Raw genomic sequence first — 20,708 nt, 5'->3', positions numbered from 1 at the left:
ACTGTATTTGGTGGATAATATGGCCATGTTTTCAGGAACTTCTAGAGTGTTTTCCAAAATGATGATACCACTTTACATTTCTATCAGCTGTAGTGTAGTGTTCCAATTTCTCTGCATCCTTATCAGTACTTCTTCTTAAGAATGTTTTTGGTTAGAATTATTCTAGCGGATTTGAACTGATGTAATTGTGGGCTTTGATTTGCATTTCCTCCACGGCTAATGATGTTGGGCACCTTTTTCGTGTGCTTCTTGGCCAGATGTATATCTTCTTTGGAGAAGTGTCTATACAGAATTTTTGCCCATTTTTTAATTGAGTAATTTTCCTTTTTATTTTTTGCCCATTTTTTTTTGCCGATTTTTAATTGAGTAATTTTCCTGTTTATTTTTTCTAAGAAATCTTTATATATTACAGATAGTAGTCCCTTATCATATCGAGTGATTTCCAGAAATGTTCTACAGTTTTGTGGGTTGTCTCTTCACTTTTTTGATGATGTTTTTGGAAAAACAAAGCTTTTAATTTTGATGAGGTCCAATGGTTTTTTCTTTGTTGATTGTGCTTGTGATGTCATATCTATGAAACCTCACCTTAATCCAAGGTTACAAGGATTTACCCCTATATTTTTCTGAAAGAGTCCTAGAAATTTTTTATACATAGGCCTATGATTCATTACGAACTGATTTTTTTATGATGTGTGACAGGTTCCACTTCATTCTCTTCAATTTTCCACTGCATTGTTTTTGTATCCTTGTCAAAACTCAGTGGACTGTTTCTGTGAACCTTATTTCTGGGCTCTGAATTCTATTTATTAATCAATATGCCTATTATTATGCCAGTATAACATAATCTTGATTACCATAGCTTTGTAGTAAGTATTAAAATAGGGACGAGGGGCGCCTGAGTGGCTCAGTCCATTGAGCGTCCGACTTCGGCTCAGGTCATGATCTCACAGTCTGTGAGTTCGAGCCCCACATCGGGCTCTGTACTGACAGCTCAGAGCCTGGAGTCTGTTTCAGATTCTGTGTCTCCATCTCTCTCTGAACCTCCCCCGTTCATGCTCTCTCTCTCTCTGTCTCACAAATCAATAAAAGTTAAAAAATTTTAAAATAAAAAAACAAAAAAAAAATAAAATAGGGACGTGTGAGTCCCAACTTTTTCTTTGTTTTCACGATTGCTTTGGTTATTGTAGATTCTTTGAATATCCCCATGAATTTTAGGATCTTCTTATCATTTTCTGAAAATAAGCCAGATTTTCCAGATTAAATGTTTCTTCTTCTTTTATTGTTTCTTCTTTTGATGTAGGTTTCTAGGGCAATTTCCAGAGGCTTTTTTTTTCTTGCTACTTCTCGCCAGTTATGATTGTTGTGCTCTGGAGCACATATTCTGTATTCCAGCTGCCACTATTCTGGATGTAGATCTCTACATTCAGTTTTAAAGTTGTTAAATTAAATACCGTCAACCATTTCATCTTAAAATACATAAAGCATCCTTTTGTACATTGCAGGGGAGAGCATTATTTCCATTTTTAAAGAAATACAATTATTTAATTTCTTGTATTTGCTTCTCATTTCAGACAAGGAAATTTGAGAATACAAAGCATGTGCTGCTTGACTTTTTTGGGGTGGTGGGTTTTTTTTTCCGTTATCCCTCGCCCAAATTGTCTTGTAAAAAAGTGACTTTTAATACTGGGAAGACTATATATATATATATATATATATGTCTGTATATACAATATTTTATATATAAAATATATATATATATCATACATATATATACATATATATATAAATACAATATTTTCATCATGCAGTTCTAATTCTATGCAACAGAAAACATACTGGACTCTCGCTTCAGGCTGTTTACAGACCAGCAGATAAATCCCCATAAATTTCTAATAACTATTCATAACTCTTTAAATTAATTTCATTACTATATTTGCTGTTAACAACACTCAGCTAACTCTCCCCTTGCATGTAAAAGAACAAGGAAACAAAGACAGGGATTCCTCACTGGGCCTCATTTTTATATTGCCTTACAACCATTCATCTACATCCCAGATTTATTGTTTTAGCTGCCAGATTCCTTTCCAATATTAGCTATTTCAGTTTTAATATCTACAGCACCAGAGTCCACTCAAAAGGCAGAAACCACAGAGTCATTTGAAAACAAGGAAGTTTGCTATAACGTTCAGTGGATGAGGAATTGGGAAAATGGGGCATGATGTACTCATGGGTAAAAGAATATAGGGACTGCAGGTGTAGGGAGAAGTTACTGCCTCTGGGGCTGAGTCACGTCCACCCAGAGAAGGAACACATGGTGTGGAGGGGGAGGCCCCGCTCCCAGGACGAGATCTATACAGCACAACCATGGTTCACTGGAAAATGGACAGGCCCAGTGTGACTGTGTTGTGCTGAAATTGGGGAGGTGCTATGTCTTGCGGACCACACAGCAGCCCGGGAGGGCGCTAAGTCTATTTATGGAGAGATCGCCAGCCACTCCAGAGGCTTTGGAGAAGCTGCCAACAGAGAGGTGTCGGTGCTCCTGGCTGTTGTCCACAGCTGGAGAGAGGAGCACGGAGAAACTCCTTCCTCCTCCTGGATCCTTCCAATACCTTAACTGACCCAGCTTCACGTCACTTCACTTGGGCAAAGAGAAACATTCACCATGTTCAGCTCTGATCACAGAGCAGGCGATGTGGAGCAGATCTGAAGCCAAGAGGTAAATAAATTAACTGGCACAACTAACTGCTGTGTAACCCGCATTTTCTTAACTGTGCAGGCTGCACTAACTTTTACTTTCTTTATACTTAATACTTTCTTTATACTTTTACTTTCTTTATACTTAATATATTCGAATAGGCAGGAATTCTAAATTGCATTATCTATTTTTTGTTCCTTGCTTACCTATTTCTTCCTTGACGCATCTCTGGGTGGACTGAAACGTCTCCATCATTTTTTCGTTGTCAAGATACCCCCATTCACTACTATTCCCTCCACAAACCTGTTTCTTGGTTCCAAAGCACTCCCCACATGCTAAAGTAGTCTTAGACCCACTTCAAAGGAGATAGGTAAGCGACATGAACAAATAGATAAAATCGCTTGGTTGAGAATGAGAAACACGGATTCCAAACTTCCTCCACGTCTATTCAGAGAGCACGTTTCAAACCTCGGACCGTGAAAGACACATCTCCATAGTTAAAGGTGTGGGGTCGCTTGTCACAATAACAAATAAAAACGGCCGCTGTCCTTTTCATTTTGTTCTGTGCTGGATACATCTGGAATGGGGTTTCATTCTCCCAGGAGCCCTGAGAATCAGGCATTATCACCCTGCTTTTTACAAAGCGGATAAAAAATCTTCTGAAAATGAGAGTGATTGCCCTGCTCAGGGTAAACAGTTAATGGGTAGGGTGGAAACTGGCTTCAAATGCACGTCTGGGCTTAGCTGGACGTTCATGCCTGGGACCACCATTAGTCAGAATGTATTCACCCAGTGCACACTGGAACAGCTTTCACAGTTCCTAAGGTATTAAATCTGTTGTGCAGAAGATCTTAAAGGACCCTGTATGAGCCCCTTGATTAGATCCGCTCCCATACCTATGGGTCCAGTCTCCTTCCCACATCTAGCCACTTAGAGAGTAAAGGCTGGCCAGCAGGGAGCTCCAGATTCTTTTTTTCCCCCCACCAAGACCACTGCCATCAGATCGGTGGCTTGGTTTCATGATCCTTCCGCCGTACTGACTTCTACATAACTGAAATATCTCCTCAGCTCTCAGAATAGCTTGTGTATAAGAAGGTAGGTCTGCTTTTAATTCTGTCCAAAGTGATAGAGCTACTAAGCTGCCTGTTGTGCTCATGAAGAATCTCTAACTTTCCAAGGACTGTGTCTAATAAATGTTGCCAGTTATTAGTAGTGTTGCTATTATCTGCAAGCAAAGAGAAGAGGAAAAAAAAAAAAAAAGGATTTTACAGTGAGTCACTGTCTTGTCCTTGACCCTTATCTATTTGGTTAGGATAAAGTATTTTAATGCAAGTATTCCAGCTCTGTGATTAATATAATTTTCTTGAGAAAATATAATCTTCTTGCTATTATTTTAGTGTTTATTACATAGATTGTCTTTCACTTTTGGTTCCCAAATAACATCTTCCCTGGTGCATACTGGCTTTGCATTTTAAAGCAGATTTTCTGAATGAATCTCTCCAAGCTTTAAAAGCCGTTTTTAATAAGGTACAGATCATGCACTTTTCAAAAGACAGGTACCATGCTCTGCCCGTTTTCGGCACTAAGTAGAACACCCTTCCCATAAGAGTGCAATTAATACTCTGAAAGTTATTTTTTTTTTTGAATTTTAAGCAATAGTAGGATTGTAGAGTCTAATGAGGAGAATGTGTTGTGTTGTAAGAATATTAGCAATGTATTGTTTGTGTTCTAATACCTGACATCAATTGTGTGTTGATGGTTTTCATCCTGAAAGACAAAATAAGATGATTTACAGATGACCACAATTCAACCTGTCACTTTCTTGGCCGACAACACAGTCTGATGAGCTGGAGGTAACAATCTACAAAATGAGCCACACTCTCTGTTGCCAGTTCATCTGCAAAGACAAATGGAGATTAGCTGCATCTTTTCTTAGATGTGCTGTAAAGTGAGATGGCTCTGGACCCTGTGTTGTTTCTCTGTTCTGTGCCCCTGATGGTATACCTGAAAATAAAATCTATTCAGAATTGATGACCAGAATTTCCCAACTTCCAACATTCTGAATTAATTTGCTTGTCGGTTGGATTTGGGACCCTCTTTGTTGCTAACTGATGTAAAAATCTACTGTGGAGTTTCCTTTTCCTAATTTCCCTTCTGGCAAAATAGCCAAAGAATATTTTACGAGAGTCTTCTGAAACATATCAGCACAGAATGAAGGTAGTTGGTCGTAGCATTTATTGTGCCTTTAATTCCGAAATAACATCTTATTTTTGGCCACTGTTCTCAAAACTTCTTTGATATAAGTTACCCCTCATTATGTGTCAGGATTTGAGAAAGCATTCTTTTTTCATGTATTAAAGTTTATTTATTTGTTTTTGAGTGGGGGGAGGAGAGAGAGAGAGGGAGAGAGAATTCCAAGCGGGCTCTGCACTGACAGTGCCCACGTGGGGCTCAAACTCACGAACTATGAGCTTATGACCTGCACATAAATCAAGAGCCAGCCCCTTAACTGACTGAGCCACCCACACACCCCCAGAAGACATTCTTATGGAGCCTTGAACTTCCTACCTTTAGTGTGGTCGCACCGTGCTGGCCCTAGCGATCACAAGCTGGCACAGGGCAGGATGGTGACTCTTCCCCTGCGGGGGTGGGGGTGGGGCAGAACTGTGTTGGGCAGGGCATCGCTTCTAAAACTGTCTTTCCTGGTCCTCATGGAAACAAAGTTGATGTAGTCTGTAAATATGGAGAGGGGTGTGTTGGTGAAAGTTACACTTCTGTGATCTGACTAGCTTGAGCTCATGTAGATTCAGGTTCTTGAAGAATAAATTATCGAAAAGAGTTTTCTGTTCTTTCTGTGGTTAAGAGAATCTTGCCTTCTTAGTTGTGGCTCCAGTGAATTTAGAATGGCCATAGACTTCACTTTTTTTTTTCCTCCAAAAAAGTATATTCCTAACCACTTACCGCACGTCTGAGGCAGAATAGATGGTAAATAGGCAAAACGGCAAAATGGGAGGGCCTGGGAGGCTCTCTGTGCAGGCTGCGGGTTCAGCTCCCACCCCAGCTTGGTGCTTCTGCTTCCTCCCCTTCCAACCAGCCCGGTGGTGGCTGCCGTGTGTCTGTCCTGGGTGATAGTGCTCAGCATTGGGAACCAGAGACACCGCACACATTGTCCCTGCCTCCGAGGGACTTGCATTCTCATAGGGAAGTGAGGGATCAGGAGAGTCATCCACCTTGGGGTGGCTGGGACAGGGCCACATATCCACGAGGATTCCTCTGAGGTCAGATCTGAGCTACCTTTCAAAACCCAAGAGGAACGTGTTCAATAAATGAGAAGACAAGGAAGACAAGACCACACACCTAAAGACAAGGGTGTGGATGAGTTCTCCTCTGACCCCAGCTGAAGGCAAGAGGCCAGTGGGCAGGCTCTGAGAAATGGTGAGGACCTCAGGAAGGTACAGCGGTGGGAGTAGATAAGGAAGGACATTTGGAGCGCAAGTGTAGAATCACCCGGAAACTGGTGGCACACTGGATCTTGTAAGAGAACAAGAGAAACCAGGGAAGGGATTGCAGTCTGGGTGAAAGATGATGCCATTCACAAAGACTGGCTGTCCTGGTGTGGACTGGACAAGTTTGAGAAGCCTGTGCGATAGATAAGCAAGTGGGGCTAGCCAGTAGACTCTTGGGTATGCCCGTGTGGACTGCAGGGAAGTGTTTGGGACTCGAGATGCGCACTGGAAGTTGTTGGTTTAAGGTTTTCTTTAATTTTGACAATTTTCAGTTGCGGTAGAGTGGACAGAGTAAATTTAGTTTCAGACGTTCACCATAGTGATTGAACAATTCTATACTTTACCAGAGGCTCACCGTAAGTGTATTACAGTTCTACTGATGAGGTTCCTGTGCTATAATTTTCATCTCCATGACTTATTTATTTATTGTTTAATATTTAATGTTCATTTGTTTTTGAGAGAGGGAGAGAGAGAGTGCGAGCAGGGGAGGGGCAGAAAGAGGGAGACGCAGAACTCGAAGCAGGTTCCAGGCTCCGCTGAGCTGTCAGCATAGAGCCCGATGTGGAGCTGGAGCTCAAGAGCTGTAAGATCATGACCTGAGCCGAAGTCAGATGCTTAATGGACTGAGCCACCCAGGTGTCCCATGACTTACTTAGTTTTCTCAGGGGAAGTTTGTACTGCTTAACCCTTTTCACCTATCTGAGTTTTTACTGTGCAGTCAATTCATAGCCATTCACTCGTTCGACCAATTTAAGTGAATAATGTTGCCCATCTTACATGTCTGTGTGTAATCACTCTGCCGAACGATGATGCCAGGAGGTATAAACACATAAGACTTTTAATTTAGCTAGACGTTAACTCTGGTGTTCTTGGCTCGCATGTATACAAACAGGACCAACTTTCCCGCTTTGCCTGAGACTATAGTGATTTTAGGCACTAAGTCCTGACCCTTGGAAGCCCCTTGGTCTCTGGGACGCTGGGACGGCTGGTTATCAGTGGGATGAAGTCATGTTGCAAGTATACGTAGGTCCAGCCAGGAAGTGCAGTGTAGTCACTGGGAGCACACTGTCGTCCGGGTGTGCTACACCCTGGGGGAACGGTTGTGACACAGGGGTCAGGGGGCCTCAGGGTCATCTCCTGGTTGCCCTTTCCCCTGCCTCGCGTCCCACTTCATGGTCCTAGCACACGATCTTTGCAGATCACTGAGCCCTTACACATTTACCCCTCAATCTTATTCTTCAGAGTTTTGTGAGAAGCCATCAGTGAAACCCCAGAGAAGAAATTTTAAAGCGAAAATCCTCACTATAGGGGTGCCTGCGGGGCTCAGTTGGTTAAGCATCGGTCTTTGGCTCAGGTCATGCTCTCACAATTCCTGGGTTCAAGTCCCGCGCTGGGCTCTGTGCTGATAGCTCGGATCCTGGAGCCTGCTTCGGATTCTGTGTCTCCCTTTCTGCCCCTCCTCTTCTCACACTCTGTCTCTGTCTCTCTCTCAAAAATAAACTTAAAAAAAAAAAAAAAAAAGGAAAATCCTCACTATTGAACTAGAATAAAAAGGCTGTTCCACCTAAGATGCTTCCCTATCTGCTTGTCCTGCACACCTTTGTCATCACTTTGCCTTCGGTTTTCACTTGGTATTTCTGAAGACACTGTACAAAGTTTATATCGTATTGAGTCTACCTTTCCAGAAGCTTTCATTTCTCGGGTCTCCTTAAAAAGTTACCTTAACCATTTGGTTTATTATCCATTACCTTATATTTCATATTCTGCAAACGATGAGGTGTGATGGAAAGAACTGAAGAATCAGATATTATATTGTGGAGATGATGGTCTAAAAGTAAAGCCACAGCTGGGAGAGTAAGGATCTGACTGAGTGAGAACAGGGTGTTGCTGGAATTTAAGACCTATTTGCCCACACCTAAGATGTGACTGACCTGACCCCCTGAAGTGACCCCAGAGCCCTCCAGGCTGCACATACAGAGTCAACTCCCACCTCTGAGTAGATTTTGTGTATCACCACCTCTGTCAAAAGCTGTTGAAATAAGTCACCCAAATGCAGTTGCTATGATAAGTCATCCATAAGAAGCAATTTGTTCCAAACTGAAAATGAGATTACTTTAGATGATGTCAGCGATCAGTAACCCTGAAACGAAACACCTCACTGATGGAGATTGGGACAAGGAGCCAGGTCCACAGGCGGAGCTCCGCCTACTGGCCTGTCTCTCCCCTGCCTCGGTGATGCGAACTGAATACGCAGTCATGTGATGTGCCAAGAGGGGCCCAGAACTTTCTGGCGTTGGGAGTCCTGTGCTCTCCCAAGTCACTAAGGAAGGTGCATGAGATTGTGACTGAACTCACGGAAGTTCACTCCTGGGTCAGTTACAGGTGGAGACTTCACCGGGAGGAGTTGTCACACAAAGGAGTCTTTATTTGCAGCAAATAAGGAGAGCACAGGCAAGGATTCTCCAAGCTGTAACTCCCTGAACCACTAAATGGGGAAGTTTTAAGCTTCGGGTGCATGCATGTGCATGAAAGGTGTGGGGGAACTTATGAGTAGTGATGAGGAAATATGGGGCATGCACACTGAGCAAACATGCATGTGACATACACCCCGTGTTCACACTGGGGGGGACTTCATACCAGAAGAAGGCACACTTCAGCCCCTGATGTCAGGAGGAAACTTGGGAACAAGGGGAAGGGGCTGTGGGCACGCTCCCAGAGCAGGTGCAAACTGGGTGGGGTCCTGGCTTGTTATCTTGTGTAAGGAATGCTTGCTCATGGGCTACAACCATGTCAGTTGACCTTGAATCCAGGCTTCTGCAGAGACAGCTAGTGGTTTTCCCAGTGGGGTCTGAAAAGCTGATTATGGGGAAACAGTTCTCTGAAAAACAAGTTTTAAATTTTGTGCTAGTTTGAGCCTCATTGATCCTGTGGGGCATGATTTTAATGTCATTGCGGCCTCTTATGTCCCACCCTGTGGTTCCCTTAAGGGAGGGCCTATTGCTGACAGTGTTTCAGGAGAGAATATCAAACAATACACCCATTGATAGGTATCGACTTGGTGTGGAAAGAATATTAAACTACACTGGGTGGGAAGGAGAAAGTATAAAAAACTGAATTATGTAATGAAGGCATTATGAAACTAATTATAAATGTCCCCCCAGTAAGGTGGCTTTGTGGGTCGGGTAATGTCCTGCTGATCATGGCATTTCTATCCTTTGAGGCCTTCTTCTCAGAGTTGTATATAAGCCAAAAAAGAGTTGATCTGAAGGAACTCATGTTTCATGTTTTCCGGTGAAGTCAATTCTTTCAGAACTGTGCCCACATACCCCTCCACAAGAGCCCTCCTGCGTCCTGTTTGCCCTAAAATAAGTCTCCCTTTGTCTCGCTCCTTGTCTCCACCCTGTTGCTCAGTCCTGTTATTATCAGAATCTGGATGACTAACTGGAATTTCTGTTATCAGTACATTTGTATAATATCTCTCCCCTCTACTGTCATATGAGTTGCACGAGGGTAGGGCTTCTGAATACTTTAATGACTACTCTGTCTCCGGTGTGCAAAACAATTTCTGGAACACACAGTCCATGTTCCACAGATAGAAGCGATTGGCTAATTGAGCACCGTGGAACTCATGCTAGTCCCCTTTTGATTTTGGTCACCAGAAAGTGTAGCTCTCAATTTAGTATCAAAATGAAATATATCATTTTACAATTTTTTTATATACTTCTATTGACCTTTCCCTCCCCGTGATTTTAGTTTTTGGTCTTTATCGTAACACAACCAGATTGGAAGAATGTTCGGTATTGGGATACGTCAAGTCGAATACTAAGTTTCTACACATCTTTTATGTTAATCAAAACCCAGGACATCACCTGATGCTGGTAGGGATGTGGACAACGGGAACTCCCATTTATTCTGCTCATTTATACATGTCAAATACATGTATACACGTACTCATACATGACTCATTTATACATGTCAAATGTACTGCCACTTTGGAGAGCAGCTGGACAGTTGCTTGCAAATCAAACATTCTCTTACCATAGTACTCATCCAGAGTTGAAAATATATGTGTTCAGTGAGATGTGCAGGTGATGTTTGTAGCAGCCTTATTCTTATTTGCCAAAATGTGGAAGTAACAACTGAGGTGTTCTTTAATCGGTGAATGGATAACTACACAGTAATATATCCAGACAATGGAATAATATTCAGTACTGAAAAGGAATGAGCAAAAACGAAATATGTGAGCTATCCAGTCATTGAAAGACATCAAGGAATCTTAAATGAATATTACAAAATGGAAAAAAAAGGGCAGTGTGAAAGGTCACATACCGTGATTCCAACTCAAAGACATTCTGGAAAAGGCAAAAGTAGAGAAACAGTAAAATGATCATTAGTTGGGGGCAGGGGGGTTGGCCAGGGAACGGATGATTAAGCTAAACACAGAGGACTTTTTAAGACAGGGATAATGCTTTGTATTACTATAATGATACATATGTATCATTACACATTTGTCGAAACCCATAGGATTGTCAACAAGAGTGAACCCTCCGAAGTGTCGCTGTAGGCTCATCACTTGTCACAAATGTATCATTTGATGAGAGTTGTTGACATGCGGTAGACTGTGCATGTGGTGGGGGGCAGGGGGTCTATGGGAAATCTCTGGACTTTCCTTTCAATTTTGCTGTCAACCTACAACTGCTCTAACAACTGTCTTTAAAACAGATGAATTGAACATACAAATATTAATTTTCACGGGCTAGCGGTTTATTCCAGGCTTATACAGTAGAAAAGATCAACATTGCACCTGTACTTTTGCATAGGCATTTGCCCGTGTGACTTTCCCCCAACATCCTACAATTAAAATGTAACAACCTTCTGTCCAAGCTTCTTAGGACCAATTTAGTTCCCACTGCCTGCGAGAATTCTTCCCAAACAGAAGCATTTTTCCCTCCTATACTCCAGGCCTTTCCCCACCTGTAGAATACTTCTGTTTCTCTTGAAGGAAACACCTTAAAAATAAAACACTTGCTTTAATTCTGTGGGCAGGGGTGCCGCTTTCTGCCAGGTGGGTGCTCTGATGGACAGACAGAGGCTATAGTTTTTCTTCAATCTTGGGACTCACCGTTCTTACCTACAGGCATTTCAGTAGTTGTTTTGATGGCTGTTCATTCCCATCGCACGGTGCATACAGAGCCTACGGGGGCTCAGGATTCGGAAGATTATTGAGTAAGAGGCACCAGCTTGGGGGGGTGGGAATTGGAGGAGAGGGGGCCAGGGACCTGGCTCTGGACACAGTGGAAACTGGGCGTGAAGGGGAGAGGCCTGGGCTGGAGCAGGTAATGGGAAGTGGAGATCAGTCACAGAGGGAAGCAGGACATGGGGCACGTGAGCGAAGGAACAGAGATGAGCATCCAACCTCCGTTGGGCCCGGTGCCCGCGTGCTTTACATATGTTGGGAGGTTGACATTTCAAAGTAAAGGAACTGGGTAAAGGATGAAGTCATTGACTGAGACAGGGAATGTGGGAGGAAGAAGCTGGGAAGATGCTTTATGTAATCGTGTGCAAACGTAGTTGTGGACTTTAGAGGCGCTGTGGTTCCTCTCTGTGTATCTCTGGGAGCTCTGTCCTGTCCCCGGCTCATCCTGTTCTCCCTGTCCCCACCCCACCCCGCGCCTCTGGTGTGGATCCTCTCCATGCCGTGTGCACCTTGCTGCAAGATGCCTGCTGGCTATGGCAACAACTGTCAACCAGCCCCCTGAGGAGAGTGGCTAAGTAATTAACTAAGCGGTTGTTACCGGATTCCCCGAGACTCACAGAGAGCCCAGAGAGAGAACGTGGCGGATTACCCGGTTCCTGTTACACTTAGTGATGATGGTGCTAAAAGGCTGAATTATAAGCAGAACTGGGAAAGAAATTGGGAACTTGTGTACATTTGTTTTAAACGCAATCCACCGCATCCTTATTTTCTAAAGCTTTAGGACCCTTCTGAAGAGGGGTGGGGCTGCCCCACGCCCGTGAGACACATGCCCATTTGGAACTTTTTGCAGCTCTTTTTAAACATTTCTGAATTTTCTTCCAGTGATTACAACCCCAGCCTGACACAGCATATTTTCTCAGTAGACAGTTTAATAATGCTGGGAGAATGGAGATAAACTATTTGTGAAAGCACATACTTTGGTTTGGGTGCTCTATCCTGCAAACTCTTTGCAGTGTCTGAATAGGCTTCATTAGTGTGCGGCATTCTTTTCTGTTCTGTAAATCCCTTAGAAGGGATTCAACCTCTTTAGAAAGAGGTTTGCCGCTTCCCACTGCAATTCTTTACTCAAGAGCCATAAATTAGGCAAAATGTACACAAATAGTAAATACTATTGACTAAAATCCATTTATAGCTTGGAATCCAAGGAGAAGAAAGAAAACCAGTAATTTATCAGCATGATTTAAATTATATAGATGGGCTGTGCGTGCATGGGTATGTTTACTGGGTAAATAAGAAAATTGGACACCTATCAGAGAGAAGATGGGGAAATTATCCTGTACGTTGTCCTAATGTTTGCTGTGTACAGCCTCCTGACATTTCCAGATGACAACATTTAAAACTTAAGGGGGCTGCCAGTCTATCATTGATGAGAAAAAAAAATCAAAAGTGAAATTAATGTGGAGTGAGCTTTATGAATGTTGAAAATGACGCATATTATCTTTCATATCCAGAGGACACGTTAAAAGTCAATATGGGCAGGAGGCAGAAACCAAATATCAAAGGATTCCGGATAAATTATTCTTTTGCCAATCACTTCATTTTTCAGATGAACGATCCTAGGACTTTAAATTGCAAAATACATGACGGGGAAAATGTCAGAGATCTCAAGGAAATGTCTGCATGATCAGAATGTTATAACTGGAATTACATGCAAGTCTGGAAAACTTAAAAAAAAAAATAGTGAGGTTCTTACGGGTGGTTGTCTGGATCATTCATTAATGGAAAATGATTCCAAAGTGAAAAATTTCTGCGAGCTAGATGAGGGTATGTAGAGTTACTGAAAGCGGGAGAGTGTCCCCGAGGTAAATTATAACACGTGCTACTTCAGGCTCTGCAGAATGCTTTTGGTTGAAAAACCGCCTAGGTTGGTAAATAAAATGTATTCCCTTTTTGTAAGCTATCGTTGGAAATGTTATATTAAATGGGAAGTTTTGAGTCTTTCATTTTAATAAGGGTGAACAAAATTTTAAAAACAAACATTATAGTTACATGGCCATCTGAAGATGACCCACGTTGACAGATGGACAGCAATGAGGGGAGGTCTGGAAGCCACTGAGGGGAGACAGAGATGGGGGAAGGTCCCCCCAGACAGCTCAGCTCAGGGCTGGCGCATCAGGAAACCTCAAGCAGAAACAGTTAACTATGTTTCTTAAACTTTTTATCACAGGCCTCTTCCCAAGTGTTTTATGTACGACTTCATTTGTCTTTAAGATAATATGGTGAGTTTCATAATTGTTTTCATTTCCAAGAACCAAGTGTGTGAGAAATAAAATGGTATATTCATCAAGCATTGTCTGCTTGTCCATTTTTTTTTTTGCTTTTATGCCTCAAATCTTAGAAATGCTGTGATTTCTCAGTTGTGTTTCCTTCTCCTTTCTCAAATCTTGAAATGTATGCACAACTTCAAGAAAGATGCTTGAATCTTAATTTGGAGATTTGACTTGATTCCATTAGCTGTGGGTGCTGTTTCTCATGCGAGAGGTCACAGGAGAATTTTAAAACATCCCTTCATTTTGAGTAAGCCTGTCTTCTTGAAATGAGCTTATTAGAAAGTCTTAGGTGAAAACATTTTTTGTTGACAGATCACTGGTATTGGTAGTGTTATTTTGTTTTCTTATCGGTAAAGTCAGGGATTTGGATTAGAACCTCTCCAAGGAATGTTCAGATCTTAGATTTAAGGATTTTGTTTACCGGTGCTGAATAATATAATTCTCATCTCATGAGGTCCAGATCAAATGCACATATTTCTTGATTCCCAATCATTTAAGAAGTTGAAAGGTTTTTCTCTTTTCTCTTAACTTTTATGGCATTTAGAATTGACCCTGTTCTGGTAATTATCACACCCTGCCTCTGCCACTAGGTTGAATTGGTCCCATATAACCCGCTGCTAAGTGACTCACTGTGGCAAGAACTTGACCTTGTATATATGTGTTTTCCCTCGTTCACAAAAATTGGGAACTAATGTGGAATCAATATTTTATTAAAATTTTGTTTTGGATATTGCATTATTAATTGTACCTTTAAAGTAAGAGTTTCATCCCCCCCCCCCAAAAAAAAAACAACACAGTGTTGCTATAACTGTGGTTCCCTTCCCAGACTTGAGGATGGCAGGTGTTCTGTGGCTGCTTGTGAGCCCCCTGTTTCTTCAATTTCTTCTTTCCTCCTCTCCACGTAGGGAGGAGGCCATCTCTTCTTCTGAAAATATCCTAAAAACAGTTGTTTGCTGGAAAAAAAAAAGCAAAACTCCTTGTGTCTTTTTATATCTCTTTTGTGAAGTATGTACTTGAGTCCAAAGATCAAGTGGGTTATAACTCAAAACATCAAAACTTGTTTCCTTCAGTGAGTCCTGGATCCATCAGCCATGTGGGACATTTTCACCTCCTCTGGCTGTGCTGGGTGAGGTTCCAGAGAGCGGGTGTCATGGTAGGGCACCACCAGGCAGGAGGGGCTGACATTCCCCCATAGTCCCCTCTACCCCGACACTCCAGCACATTTCCTTCTGCGGTCTTGCCGGGAAACTGCTGGAGATCCCGTTTTGTATCATTGTTTCTATGATCTGTTTCCCCTGCCCACCGTGCACCAGCTGGAGAGCACTTCTTGCTGAAGAGGTTAATGACTAAAAGGAGGCAATGAAATAAACTTTCCTAATATCAGTAAACGGTTTCTGATATATTTGTATGGTTTATTGATATGGATTCTCAGAACACTATTATTTTTGGACACAAGATGCGACATTAATGTCACCAAATAGAAATCTCCTAAAAGTTGTAGGAGAAATGACAATGAAACATTCTGTAGTAGCTTCAGCTACCTGAACTTCTGCAGATACATACTATATCAGCTCGCCTGTGACCGTGCACTTCCTTAGTGAGAAACTTCAAAACTGGCATATTGCTTTGATTCATTGAAATCTACTTATATCATGCAAGCTAACCATATGAAAACAAAACCAATGAAATATAAAGTTGATTTTATGAATGTGAAGACTTTGGCTTTCCTTTGTGGCTCACTGGAGAATATAAATTTCGAGAGTAGTTAGTACAGGCAGAGATAGTATTAGGGAAGTATTATCCCAAAGTACAGAATTGTTCAGTTTTATTTTTTTTTCAGAAAAGCAGTCTTATAGAAAAGACTTTATGTGGTTCTCAAGAGTACAGAAATTGTTTAATGAGTCAAATACGATGAAAAGACTGTCATGTCATAGGTAATGACAGATAAAACTGTGGCTAGGAAGCAGACAGGGGAAAAATCACAGGCAAATGATGATGAAAGTCTTACCCAGGATTCTGAGCATAAGTAAGGGTGTTAAATTCTTCCTTTTCTTCCAGTACCATTGCCCAACTTTAAAATACTATGATATCTATTATGTGGTCATGTGTATTCTCTGTCCTAGCTCCTAGAAGTCACATACTCAACAGGCGTCCTTCTGTGAGTGCAAGAATATGCAGTGACTTCAGTGTGGGCACAGGTTTTCATTTTAACTCCTGGAAACCAAATGTGAGAGAAGAGAAATCACATCTATCACTGTGGAAATAAGATGGGGATTTTACAAGTTCATCAATGAATGATAAGTTAACCGATAGAATCTCTTATACTGTTTAGAGGTGCTCACTATCTTTCCTTACACTCTTCAAAATACATACACAAGTTGGGATTATTCAGCACTTAGCAACTGATACACTAAAATGCCCTCTTTCGAAACTCTTTCGAAAGAACCTCTGTTTGGACCACCGCTAACTCCTGGTGAACGTGAGCAAAATACTTTACTTACCGTGCCCACCCCTGGCATTTTAGAACCAAGTTGTATATAGCCCAGAAGCTTTCAGTCGTTTCAGAAGGACCAGACCTTCGGGACCAAAAGGATGGTTTGGTCAGATTTACACATCGCTGAATTGCACATAACACCTTCTTTATCCTCGATGTATCCAAAGAATGCACAAAAAAGAACAGACACACTTGACCCGGAGAACCCAGTGGTTCTGAGCGGTCAGCCACCTCTGCAGGACGTGGGGTATTGAGGCTTGTCATCTGTCTACACCGGAAAGAACGGGGTGGCCTTGAGCTCTTAAGAATATCTGGAACAGTACTTTCTTAGTTATATCTGGGGAAATTAGGTCAACATTGCACATCTGTTTCACCCCATTATTTCCTTCTGTGCATCTGTGCTCTGAGTGAGCCCGAGTCCTTGTTACTATCAACAGAGCAAAACAATAACAATAGCAGTATTATTATTGATAAGAACCATATTTACAAATAACACTGTGAAGCATGTTTAGCCTGTCATGTTCATTATCTGATTTAATTCTTACAAAACCCCTAAGAGATTGTTTTTCACTACTGAGTAAATTTGTCTGCAAAAATAGGGCATGATAGTGCTTTGCTGTTTATGCTTGGCTTGTGTCATTTTCTCTCATGTTATTGATGTAAACATTATCCAGGTTTTAGGCCTGAAATCAGCACTGCCTACACCAGAAAGCTCTATGCGATTCTCAAAGGTAGAACATCTGACCCCTCTCAATCTCCCAGCATGCTAATCTTTACTTATTCCACATATAATTTCTACCTCATATTAGAGCTATTTGAAGCCATGTATAGATGATATATCTCATATGCAATGTATATTATATATATAATATGTATTCCCTGTATTTTATGTATATTACACTACATATACACACACATACACACTATATATATATATATATATATATATATATATATATATGTGTGTGTGTATATATGTGTATGTGTGTATATATATATATATACACACATACACACACACACACACACTATGGGATAAAGACAGTTGGGTGAATTTTCATGTGTTAACTCATGTATCCATCGGTTTGTCAATATAGTGTCATCATCATTTAAGGAGTTGGCTTGATATCACCCAGATCATGTATGGTAGAGAAAACTCTATTCATACTTTGAATCACCTTTCGCTGATCACCAGGAGAGCTGAGTGGAGAACGGCATCAGCAGATGATCAGCAAATTGGCATTTCTTTTACCTGTGTAAGAACTGACCAGCTGCTCCACTAAATCTTAGTATTACCTGAGACTGTCTGCCATGTCTTTGAATATGACATTCTTCCTCAGTTTAGCCACATGTGACTGATTTTTGTTGTGATATCCTAAATTCTCATGCTAATGCATGTGGGACATAAAGAAGCATCTAGGAAAGGGAAAACGATAAACCTTGATTACAACGTATGATCCAATGTGGTGTAATGATGAATAGCCAAAATGGTGAGTAGTTATTATTGCGGTTTTTTGGAAGCGTGTTTTTGTTGACTTTATTAACAAATAAAATTCACCATCTTGACAATAGGGCAAGGAGACAAGCATATAAAATGGGGAAGACAGGCTCTTCAACAAATGGTGCTGGGAAAACTGGACAGCCACATGCCAAAGAATGAACCTGGAGGACTTTATTATGCCATACACAAAAATAAACTAAAAATGGATTAAAGAGCTAAATGTGAGACCTGAGACTTTAAATTCCTAGAAGAAAACATGAATGAGTAGAATCAAAAAGACAAGAAATAACAAGTGTTAGTGACAATGTGGACAAAAAAGGAACCCATGTTGAAGGTTGGTAGGGATGTAAATCAGTAAAACCACTATGGAAAATGGTATGGAGGTTCCTCAGAAAATTAAAAATAGAAATATAGACTTCAGTAACTCCACTTCCACTACTCAGTATTTACCCAAAGAAAACAAAAATGTTCATTTGAAGAGCTGCATGAACCCCTATGTTTATTGCAGCATTTGTTACAACAGCCAAATTACGGAAACAGTTCAAGGGTCCATCAGTGGCTGAATGGATGAAGAAAATGTGTTCTATGCACCCAATGGAATATTACTTAGCCATCAAAAGAATGATGTCTTGATGTTTGTGGCAACACGGATGGGCTCTGAGGGTATTATGCCAAGTGAACTAAGACACACAGAAACAAACTCCTATGACTTATATGTTATATGTGTTACATGCTCCACTTATATGTGGAATCTAAAAACATAAATGGGGAAACAAACAGAAACCAGAAAAACAGAAACAGACTCATAAATACAGAATAAAAACTGGGAGTTACTGGGGGAGGGGAATGAGGATAGGAAAAAAAATACGTGGAGGGGATGAAGTGGTATAAACTTTCAGTCATAGAATAAGTAAGTCATGGATAAGAAAAGTACAGCATAGGGAATGTAGTCAATAATATTTTAATAATATTGTATGGTGACAGATCGTGATCATACTCATTGTGGTGAGCCCTGAGTAATGTATACATTACACAGTGACTTACATTACTAGTTATTGAATCACTCTACGGTACACCTGAAGCTAATATAACATTGTATGTCAACTACACTTCAATAATAAAAATTAAAATTAAAATAGTTCATCATTTTGATGAAGGCTAGTATGCATGCATATCGATGGTAGACTTTACCTAAAATAAATTTACAATATTTTCTAGTAAATGCAAAACTTTCACAAAGTAAAAATTAGATGCTGATGATTGGATGTGAACCATTCTTTTTTGTTTTAAATGTTTTATTTTTTGAGGGACAAAGAGAGGCAGAGTGCAAGCGGGGTAGGGTCAGAGAGAGAGAGGGAGACACAGAATCTAAGGAAGGCTCCAGGCTCTGAGCTGTCAGCACAGAGCCCGATATGGGGCTCGAACCCACAAACTGCAAGATCATGACCTGAGCCAAAGTCGGACACTTAACCAACTGAGCTACCCAGGAGCCCCTGGATATGAACCCTTCTTAAGTTAGACATCAATTACAAACACAATATTGGACACCTATTTATATCCAGTAATGTGTCTGGCAAAAGCTGATCTCCATAATAATTATAAAATTTAGATGGGGAAATAAATACTGTTATATTGGCCATACTTTCTTATTGTCCTTTTATATACAGTAACCAAAGGCAAATTCTACTGCTGATTCTTTATCCCAAGTTGGAGGCAAAATCTTAAAAGTCAAAGGTGGTCTCCTGGGGTGGACAGGTTTAAACACTGGCGGTACTTTGGAGATGTGTGTGTGGCTGAAGGTGCATTACTTTCAGGGTCACCTATCTACACTTCTATGTTCATTAAATACTAGTGTTAAGTTATAGTCTGATCTCAAACCCCTGAAAGAAAAGCAACTTATGTATTTAATTTTCAGAAATTAAATTCAAGAAATAAAAGTTGTCATAGACCAATATCGTCTTTGGATTACGCACAAGCAAAATATTCACTGATTCTAGTATCAAAAAACATTTATTAGGGAGTAGGCTTTTCAGTGACACTGAATAAGGAAAAAAATAACCGAGTTATATAAATACTCTAGAGTCTACCAAAAGTCAGAGGGCTAGCATTTATGTTTTCTAACTATTTGGGGGATCATCTGAATGAAAAACAAAATATCTCTTTAGGCACATACAACATGAGCTGGTATTCTAGGTAAACAGATGTAAAGAATTATAGATTTATAGCTTATATCTAAATATATGTAATATGCTTATATATACAAGAATCTAAGCACGTTTATTAAAATGTATAGATATCTGTGCGTAATGTAGGATCTGGGAAGCATGGGCACTGTTAATAAGAAGCAGTAAGTAGTCTGGGGCTGAGGTTGATTTTGAAGAACTTTCACCTTTTACTCTATATACCTTTTTCTTAACTTTTTAAAATTGTGGATTACTATTATAAAAATAAAACATAACCAGCAAAACCTTTTAAAGGAAGTGCGTTTAGAAATGCCCCCACTTCTATCCCTGACATCAGGCACTGCCGTGAAGGTTTGCAGTGAGGTTGACTTCTCCTGTGAGCTCGTTCAAAACCGTGTTATAGAGGTTCTGCTGAATGGTGACAGAAGACAAATGACTGAGAGATGGGAAAGAATTTAGCCGCCTGCTTCAATAGCTCAAACTCTGGCCAGCATATAAACAAAATGATTTTCCAGAGTCTCTTAGAAAAAACTATCCACAGAAATGACTCAAATTTATGTTGATTTTTCTTCTGTTGTTGAAGAATGATTTTGTTACTGTGCTTGTCTGTACAATGGTAGATTATGCCAGAGGCTGAAAATAAGATTTATAAAGAAGGTTTCTGAAATTGTAACAAAATACAGAGACTCAGAGTCCTTTCCTTGATTTTCTGTTCACTTTTTAAAATGTTATTTATTTTTTTTAATTCCAGTGTAATTATTGTACAGTGTTATATTAGCTTAAGCTATACAATAGCTAATAG

At 40.7% G+C, this 20,708-nt stretch overlaps 1 protein-coding gene across 5 annotated transcripts in view; it reads left to right on the top strand.

The window, feature by feature from the left end:
- The window catches only part of CSMD1 (CUB and Sushi multiple domains 1), a 2,044,057-nt gene that overhangs the window by 565,310 nt on the left and 1,458,039 nt on the right, over nucleotides 1–20,708 (top strand). The window contains exon 1 of one of the 5 annotated variants that reach the window (XM_086703089.1): nucleotides 2,494–2,716. The exons of the other annotated variants lie outside the window; for them this stretch is intronic. Coding sequence (XP_086559215.1) covers nucleotides 2,691–2,716 — 26 coding nt within the window. The 5' untranslated portion in view covers nucleotides 2,494–2,690. Of the gene's footprint in view, nucleotides 1–2,493; nucleotides 2,717–20,708 lie in introns of those variants that run through there. 5 annotated transcript variants of the gene reach the window in all.

This window comes from Puma concolor, chromosome B1 (assembly GCF_028749965.1).
Source record: "Puma concolor isolate L17-30 chromosome B1, mPumCon1.1.hap2, whole genome shotgun sequence".
NCBI classification, from domain to species: domain Eukaryota; kingdom Metazoa; phylum Chordata; class Mammalia; order Carnivora; family Felidae; genus Puma; species Puma concolor.
This window is presented reverse-complemented; position numbering and strand designations above follow the sequence as displayed.